We start from the raw sequence: 9,050 nt of genomic DNA on the forward strand, positions 1-9,050 counted from the left end.
AGATTTTACCCCGGGGGGCGTAACGGAGAGACCGGAGCGGCTTCGCGTTCGGGCTGCGGCCTGCTTTACACCTGCTGTAGCGGAGGCCTGTATCCACCTGCTCCACCTGTCGTGCTCTACGGTGCCGAGGACGTTTTACCACGGGGATATCGCTGAGAGACCGGAGCGCCTCTACGCCTCGAGCTGGTCCTGCTTCGCCTATCCTGCTGTAGGCCTACTGAGGAGGTTCTGCACCGGGGATATCGCGAGGAGAACGGAGCGCCTCCACATTTCGGGCCTGCTTGCACGCCTATCCGGATGCTCTGCTGGTCTGGGAAAATGGCCCATATCGGGATTCTGCTGTGCCTGTTAACTGTTTTGGACTATGAGAAGATCTCTAGTCATTCTGAGAAGACTACTGGATTCAGGTCTGTTCTGCCACCTGCAGTGGGCATCCCCTGCAAAGGTTCGGATGTGTTGCTCAAACAATTACCGGTTGCCTTGTCACAGTCAATCTGCTCGACAAAATATGTTTGTCTTTTTTATTTTCCTGCGATGATGGTTCTTCAGGACTGCTTCTTAAGCTCTAATCACACTCTCGCAGACTTTTCCGGTGTTTCTAAATTAGATGACAATGTGTGTGTGTCATTTAAGAGGAAAAGATGTCTGGATTTTTTGTTGTTATTACTGTCAGGAAATGTACAACCTAACCCTGGTCCGCCCAGTAGTAATAGTCAGATCGCTACTCCTGCTGATTTTAAAGCTAGGTCTGGGTTGGGTTTCATCCACTTGAATGTGCGCAGTCTGTTAGGTAAACTATATTTTGTCCGTATCTGGGCAAAATCGACTGACGCTGACGTCATTGTCTTATCTGAAACATGGCTAAATAAGTCTATTTTGGCCTCTGACATTGCCTTAAATGGTTTTAATGTGTATCGTACCGACCGGCCTAATAAAGGTGGTGGCGTTGCAATTTATGTTAAGAATAAGTTCAGTGTAACCACATTAGTTTCCAAATCGATCAGTAAGCAATTTGAATTTTTAGCCTTAAATATAGAAGTGGCAAAGGGTCAACAGGTCATGGTGGTGGGCTGCTACAGACTCCCCTCAGCTGTCAAAGACTCCTTGTCTTCACTAGCTAATCTTTTATCACAACTAGACTACAAGGAAATAGTGCTACTTGGAGATTTTAATTGGGACTGGTTAACTGCAGTGTCAGAGGATTTTAAAAACCTTTGTATCTCTTTAAATGTTACTCAGATTGTGGACAGTCCTACTCGCCCAAATATTAAGTCCCCTAATAAATCTTCCCTAATTGATCTCATTTTAACTAATGTTCCCCATAAATATTCTTCTGTGGGAGTATTTGCAAATGATCTGAGCGATCACTGTGTTGTTGCCACAATTAGGGACACTAAGGTCCAAAAGGTTAAACCTCGCATTATCATCAAGAGAGACATAAAACATTTTGTGGAGCAGGGTTTTTTACATGATCTGTTTGATTTTGATTGGGGTAAAATCGATCTGTGTGCTGATGTTGAAACCGCATGGTCTTATTTTTATCTTGGTTTTATAGAGATCATTGATAGACATGCACCCCTGCGTAAATTTAGAGTAAAGGGACCAGACAATCCTTGGTTTTCTGCTGAACTGTCTAGTCTCCTTCATGAGAGAAACAAGGCCTGGGCAAAGGCTAGGAAATCAGGCTCAGAGATAGAATGGCTGCGTTTTAGGCAGCTAAGGAATAGCTTCACTTCAAATGTAAAAAGTGCAAAGTCGAAGTACTATTTGTCAGTTACCACAGAAAACCTAAATAATCCTAGGAAATTTTGGAAAGCAATAAAATCGATATCAACCGGTGAGATCCGTAATGAGCTACCTCCGTGCCTTACCACAGCATCTGGTCCTATATCGGACAGGGCTACTATGCTTTAATGAGCATTTTGTGTCCTGTGGTTCTCTATTTGATTCCGTCACTAACTCTGCTTCTATAAACACCACAGTCTGTGACTCTGAACAACGTGGTCTGGAAAATCAAATCAAATCAATCAAAACCACCTGAAAGCGAGAGGGATTCTGCACATACTAGGCCTCGTGAGTACAAGTAGCTTACTTCTGGGTCTGTTTCATTCAAGCTCTGCTCTGTGTGTGTGTGGCACGAGCCATTTTGTGTGCGTGCGCAAGCGAGAGAGACCTCGCGCACCGGTGGGTATCTACCGGAGATCGTTGTGGTTAGCATCTGGTGCTAGCTAGCCAAGCTAACGGATATAAGGAGCTTTTTCAACAACAAGGTGGAGGGAGAACTCTCTCCTGTCAGACTGAGAGTCTCAGATAACCTCAGCTCAGGTGAAGTAAAGGACTCTGTGTTTAGATAGTTAACTTTAGTCTAGTTATCTCAGTGGGTCTCAAACGGTTTGTATTAAAAGGAGAGTGATTTGTAAAATATCTATAAAGAAATAGAAAATCTGTTTACAGTTCTGTTTCATATGTATGTTGAGAGATACTGTATATCCATACATCTCTTCATTTTGGCTCTCAAAGTGCACCAGATTGATGCTTTTAACTTCAATATTTAAAAAAAAATCTAGAGGAGGTGAGGACCCTCCTAGAGGAGGTGAGGTCCACTCCCCACTTGTACAAATAGCACTTTACCCCTGCTTACACCTATATGCCGTAAGCTGATTACCGAGCCTTCATTGTAACAGTCGCGGGTACACTGTGTGGGGAGTGTTGCAGTAGAAAATTCAACTGTAGCGCTGGTGCATTAATGGGAAACCCTTAATGTTTGAGCACCCTCTATGAAATGTCAAGCTACCCCACAGCACCCCCTAGAGAACATATCTGGCGCCGCCACTGGCACCACTCCCCCTCCCTCCCGCTGAAATTATGAACGAAAAGCGTAGTAATCATAGATAACACGGCAGGGTCCGTGACAGTTTGTTTTCATCTGATTTCAAATAAACAAAGTCTTGGTTTTAAGAATATTAAACTTGTTTCGCCAAATTCAGATGATAAAAACAACTTTTAAGCTTGTAAAGGCATAATTACAAGAGGCAACTTCACGTCACAGCAGGCATAACAAGAGCTGGTGTTTCTTGTGAGGGTTTCTTGCATCACAGATTATTTTGCGGTATTTGAAATCATCTACGCAGCTCACGACGTAACTAGGAGTCTAGTGGACAATATCAGTACTACAAGTAATTTTACGGCCATGCATGAGGCCATCGGTGGGAGGCCATCCATCGAACCTCCCACCCTGATGGACTCGGCCACTGCTGCTGTGGCTTCTGGCAGTGGCTCAACATCCACTGAGGCTGTCCAGAGCCAGGCCACAGTGGAGGATGAGGAGGCCACAGAGTCTGGCTCGGACAGCCAGGAGTGTGTTGAGCCATCCACCTCTGCCGCTCCCCCTCCCCGAAAACAAAGAAAAAGCCCTTTACTACAGTTCCTGGAGGCAGAGGCGGTCAAGGAGGACCGCTTCAACCGCCTGCAGGCAGCCTCGGAGGAAGCCTCGGAGGAAGCCTCCGCCAAATTCCTCAAGCTCTTTGAGGAACTAGTTAGGAAGGAATAGTGTCTGTTTTTTTCTTCTTTTTTCTGTACTTTGGATGTGTTCATTTATTCTTTATTTATATATGTTACAACATTTAGTAAACATATTTAAGTTTGACCTTAACTCTTGTGTGGTGTGTTCATATTTATGTTATTCAGCCAGTGTTCGTGTGTCTGGTGGACCCGACCACCCTGTATGTAATATAAATGTGTAGGGGGGGGGGGGGGGTACAGTGGGTGGTCACTGAAAATGTGTTCTGATATCTGTTCTTCACAGAAAATTCAATTCAAATCCTTTATTTATCCAGGTGAGATCCCATATTCAAGGGAGACCTGCAGAGCCAAGGCCATTGAGTGAGTTAGAGAAAATAAATTATCATTTTTCTTTAGAAAAATAATAAACGGGTCCCACAGACCCGAACACCATAGGGTTACATCAAGCATGAAGCCTTCTTTACAATTAGACATACAGAAACACACATGTTTACTGAAGATACAAGGAGATCTTTATTTTATACAAAGCTGAATATACATTTTATGATTGTGACCTGACTGAAAAGCCAACGTTTTTAAAGTCTTTTTGCAACCCAAGGCATAACTGTCTATAGTCATACAGAAAGTCATGGCCACTGATTTCCGCTTTTTAGATCTCCACCTCAAATAATTCTGCGCATAAACCAACCGTGTGTAAAGTATCCAAATGCAATATCAGGGATGTCTTATTATAAATAATATATACATTAACATTGAGGCAAGTTACTGCATGTAGCTCAAACCCCACATAAGTAAAATTGCTAACACACGTCTCTTCTTTCTTTTCAAGTTCAGTCAAAGCATAACAATATTTTATCACTGAACATGACTCAATTTCAACACTAAACGTAACACTTTCTGAAGAGATTGTGCGATGGCCTATTTCACATACAATTTGTAATAAAGACATGGGTCTGTAAAGTCCTTTGCTCTAAATAAACTTGAGTAAGGTGACATTGGAAATAAGGCATATACATGGACAAACAAAAGAACCGAGTAATGCATCTGGCCAGTAAATAAAAATCCTCAACAATAATCGTGGTCGTTCAGCTGGACCGGGTTGTGGTCAGGAGCCGAGATTTGGTCTGCCAGTCTGTCTCTCCGGCCCTGTCCACCTCGCTCCCCCCTCACAGGACGAGGTGGAGACCTCTCTACCCGCTGCTCCTGCTCCTCCTCCAGTTGAGTCATGTCTGCAGTAATGCTGAGATTGTGCAGTACACAGCAGGCAGTGACCACAGCAGGGACAAAGGTGTGGTTCACCTCCAAGGCCTTCGACAGGAGGCACCTCCATTGCCCCTTCCGAATCCCAAAAGCGTGCTCAATGATGCTGCACGCTTTGGCATGGCAGCCGTTGAAGCGGCTCTGTACCCTCCCCTGTAGTGGCTCCCGATACGGGGTTACGACCGTTATGGGGTGTACAATGCACGGATAGCCACCATCTCCCACAATAAAGTACCCTGGTGGAGGGTACAGAGCCTCTTTGTATAAGGTACTGTTTTTTAGGACACGGGTGTCATGCACTGAACCCGGAAATCCTACGAATGTTTGTAGGAATGTACCCTTCCCATCGCATACAGCCTGCAGCTGTACGGAAGGAAAGAGCTTCCGATTTATGTAGTCCTGGCCACTGGGTCCGGGTGGGGTCTTTATTCTAATGTGGCACCCATCAATGGCACCCACACATGAACTAAATGCCGGGCTATCGGCCAACTGCTGGAAGCCCTGCCCGACCTCCTCCAGCTCTCGACCAGCAGGCAGCCTGATCACAGACTGCCTGAGAGCAGCGATGTCCTCCACTCCCTGGTGGACCAGTCTGTGGACCGTGGAGAGGGGTACCTGAAAGGCCCGGGACACCACACTGTATGACAACCCGTGTGCCAGCCAGTACACAGTTGTCAAGACAGTCATGTGGTGTCCCCAGGCCTGTCTCCTCTCAGGCCCCAGACACTGCATCAAGGCCTCCAGGGAGTCTCGGCTCATCCTGAAGTCCTTCAGCAGGCACCCATCTCCGAAGTACAGCTCCGGCACCGGGACACTGCTGTTCAAACATTTGTATGAGTGTGGGTGTTGAACCTGCAGGAAGAATAAAATGTACAGGTCAATACTTTTATCCAGAAAACTAAACTGCACATACATACTATGTCATAAACAATTAATCCATTGTTGTATTCCAATGAAAAAAGCCAGCTATTTTTCAACTACTTAAAACAAATTGTAATCGAACACTCAAATACCTCAAGATGAAGCAGGATGGCTTTGCGCATTCTCGCTTTCCAGCGCTGGGATCGGCGTCTCTCCTGATTCCTGTTGTTGGTCAGAAGTTGTTGCCACTGCCGTAAGGCACATGCTACAGCAGGTTTCATGACTCAATTTGTTTAATGTGGTCACTGGTTTTTCGTTGTTGAGATTTAAATCACAGGTGTGCCTGGACCTTATATAGCCTGTCAGGTCCCTCATGATTCGTTAATTACTTGGATTACAAATTCGTTGCAGGTGTTTTGTGAAAGAGGTGTGACTTGATGATTTATCATGTCATAGCCTACTAGTATAAAAAGGTTAACATAGCCTATAGTATAGTGTATAGACAGTCATTGTTTTTTTTGTGTGTGAATATATGAAACGTACATAAGCCTAATGTAGCCTATATGTCTACATGTCTAAGTAAATATGTGGGGGAACAATGTTCAGCTGATCTAATAGAGATTACAAAATACAGCGCTCTAACAAAACACTCACAGCTGATGCAGCTGTTGCCACGTCATAATTAACGGACGTCGCTTTAATATGACCACGCAGAGGAGAGGAGTTCTCATTTCTCTCACCGCCTGCTGCTTCCCCTCCTCTCTCCTCGGCTCGCATCTCCTGTGGGCGGGACTAAGTATCGAGGATAGGAGTCGAGGATGGGAGTCGAGGAGGGGAGTTAGAGAAATGAGAAAGGGCCCCGGTCCACCGTTTCCCCGCAGCGAGGCTCTCCCCGTTGACAGTTTACGTGGGCTGGGCTGGGTCAGAGCTATTTAATAGAAGAGTTACGACACCGGAAGTCCAAAAACGGTTATCGTCACGTGGTTCATGTAGACGAGGGATCGTTCCCCGGAAGTTCATGGCGGGCAATGTGAATGCATTGATAACAGGAGATAGAACTACGATTTTTGGTAATTATTAGTGAATAAAGGTTTTGATTTGCAATATTTATACAACAAATCGATATGTGTATGTATTTACATCAATATGTTTTCAAAAATAAAATCGAATTTGCTAATATTAAGTGATAATATTAGGATTAGTGTGAACAACTAGTTTACATGTTACTAACAGTGCCTTGGTTAAAGAGCCTGTTGTTTATTTATAGCTTTGAATTCTTTCAAACCAATATTATCTTCTTAAACTTATATGGTAGTCAGGAGGATCACTTTCTAATGTTTATTGATACATTTAGAGGGAGGGGATCTAAAGTAATGCTTTCAAATTCAGATTGGATTCATTTCTACCATTTTCTTAAATTCATGGTAGTTTCAGTAATCCCCTGGTAATTGAGGACACAAGTTATCTAAATGACTAATGTCGTCTTTATGGCTTTCAGAAAGGACAGGAGACCGACAGGATATGATGATGATGTTAAATGTGTTGCTTTAGGAACATCCATTGCAAATACATGGAATTCAATAAACATAGAAGAGCATATCATGCAGTTTGTCGGTGCCTTTTCCTCCGTGTTTGTCCTGGTTTGCTGTGCTGCCTCCTAGTAGCCACCATGGTTTGCGGTGCTGCCTCCTAGTCGCCACCATGGTTTGCTGTGCTGCCTGGGGATGCTCAAATCGCTCAGAGAAAGGAGTACGAATGTACGGCTTCCCCACTGACACAGAACGGAGGAAAAAATGGCTGGCTCAAGTCAGCAGGAGCAATTTCACGACCAACAGCAACAAAATATGTGATTTATATACAAACACTGCATTTGCACTTTTTCACAAAACGAAAATCAGACCATTGGGAAAGCTTAATGTTTTGTTTAATACAAAAAAACAGGGAAAGGCTTGAAAAACACTGAGAGTTGAGACTCAGGGTGCAGGGTGAGGGTCTCAGGGTGCAGGGTGAGGGTCTCAGTGCAGGTATTCAGGCTCCATTGAACCCCCCTCTGGTTCTTGTGCTGAGAGAGGGAGCAACAGACAGGAGAAAGGGTTATACACACCTATATAGCACACCTATTGCCTTGGGGAGATAACGTGTTTACTTATATAAAACAGTAGTATTAAACGTACCTTGTGTTTTCACTCTCACTTAAGTCCCTCTCCCTTTGCCATCAATCCAGAATCAGCTGGGCTGCAACATTATACAGACAGGTAATACTCAACAGAATCACAAGGACACAATATGGCTCTGCTAAAAACACTCACTCTTACACGCACCAAAGTTATATTTATCTAATATTTAACTCCCTCCACCCCCGCATACAATCCCGTTTAGAAGCCCCTCTTCTCTAATTCAACACGTTGGACGAAATGACATTAAGAGAACGGAATTTACAATTAAAAGGCTGTTCAACGTGTGTTGCTAACTTGCTTCGGTATGCTAGCTTAATCTGTTATCTGTAAACGTTCCCTAAATCTACTAATTTAGGGATAATCCACTGACATCCTTTAATACACATGTTCATTAGAATCAGATGTACTGATAATATCCGCAATATACATCTTTAAACTTCTTATTACCTTTAAAAGTCCGTCACGAACGGTGTATTATGCTGCAACTCCACAGCTCTGCCAGCCTTGGCGCTAACTTCCGGGGAACGATTGAGAGGCTCCACGATCCGCCATTGCTGTAAAAAAGTGGTCCATTGGAGTGAACGGAGATGTCGTAACTCTTCTATTAAATGGCTCTGGGCTGGGTGCAGTGGCGGACTGGCCATCGGGACGAATCCCGATGGGCCGGTCGAATAAGTCACTAGCACATCCCCCACTCCCCCCGTTGACAACTTACTAGCGGTACCGAGGCGAAGTGGGACGGTCGAGAGTCCCGGGCTGATTTTTAGACCCAGTCCACCACTGGCTACTCCCCAGTGAGATGATAATGAACTGTTCATGAACTTGTCATGAAAAGTTCATGGAATATCAGTGAACCATATTCATGAACAGCTCATAACAAAGTTGATGAACTGTTCATGACATTGTCATGAACATTAAATGGCACTAGGGCAGTTCATGAACTACTCATGAAACTCCTGTGCTGGAATGGTTCATCAGGGTATATGCAGGAATCCTGAAGTCAAATGTAATACCTTTTAAGACCTTTTTTAAGACCCTTTCCATACATGTTAAGACCTCATCGCAACTTTGAGTTCTAACCGGTTACATTGGCGACACACTTTACCTCACATTTACTATATTGATTGTAAGATAGCACAACTAAACAAAGTGCAGACAGACTACTGTAGCCTCCTCTCCACATGAACTTCAACCTCTCTGTGAAGGTCAGGTTTAATGCAGTATGTTGCT

General features: G+C 44.2%; 1 protein-coding gene and 1 long non-coding RNA gene across 2 annotated transcripts; both read right to left on the reverse strand.

The window, feature by feature from the left end:
• Window positions 1-4,587: 4,587 nt before the first annotated feature.
• Window positions 4,588-5,825, reverse strand: LOC139433152 (uncharacterized). The gene is made up of 2 exons (XM_071202028.1): window positions 5,796-5,825; window positions 4,588-5,634 (listed from the first exon to the last, which is right to left on the reverse strand). Exons 1-2 carry the CDS (start codon window positions 5,823-5,825, stop codon window positions 4,588-4,590), a joined length of 1,077 nt encoding a protein of 358 aa, XP_071058129.1.
• A 1,724-nt stretch (window positions 5,826-7,549) lies between these two features.
• Window positions 7,550-8,341, reverse strand: LOC139433030 (uncharacterized). The gene is made up of 3 exons (XR_011642596.1): window positions 8,268-8,341; window positions 7,818-7,878; window positions 7,550-7,705 (listed from the first exon to the last, which is right to left on the reverse strand). It is a non-coding gene; the product is annotated as an uncharacterized lncRNA (long non-coding RNA).
• Window positions 8,342-9,050: the final 709 nt, after the last annotated feature.

Source organism: Pseudochaenichthys georgianus, chromosome 24 (assembly GCF_902827115.2).
Source record: "Pseudochaenichthys georgianus chromosome 24, fPseGeo1.2, whole genome shotgun sequence".
In the NCBI taxonomy this organism is placed as follows: Eukaryota; Metazoa; Chordata; class Actinopteri; order Perciformes; family Channichthyidae; genus Pseudochaenichthys; species Pseudochaenichthys georgianus.

Coding starts and splice junctions, on each gene's coding strand:
- LOC139433152 (XM_071202028.1), bottom strand. CDS start 5,825: ATGCGCAAAGCCATCCTGCTTCATCTTGAG. Junction 5,635..5,795: donor CCATCCTGCTTCATCTTGAG/GTATTTGAGTGT, acceptor TTCTTCCTGCAG/GTTCAACACCCACACTCATA.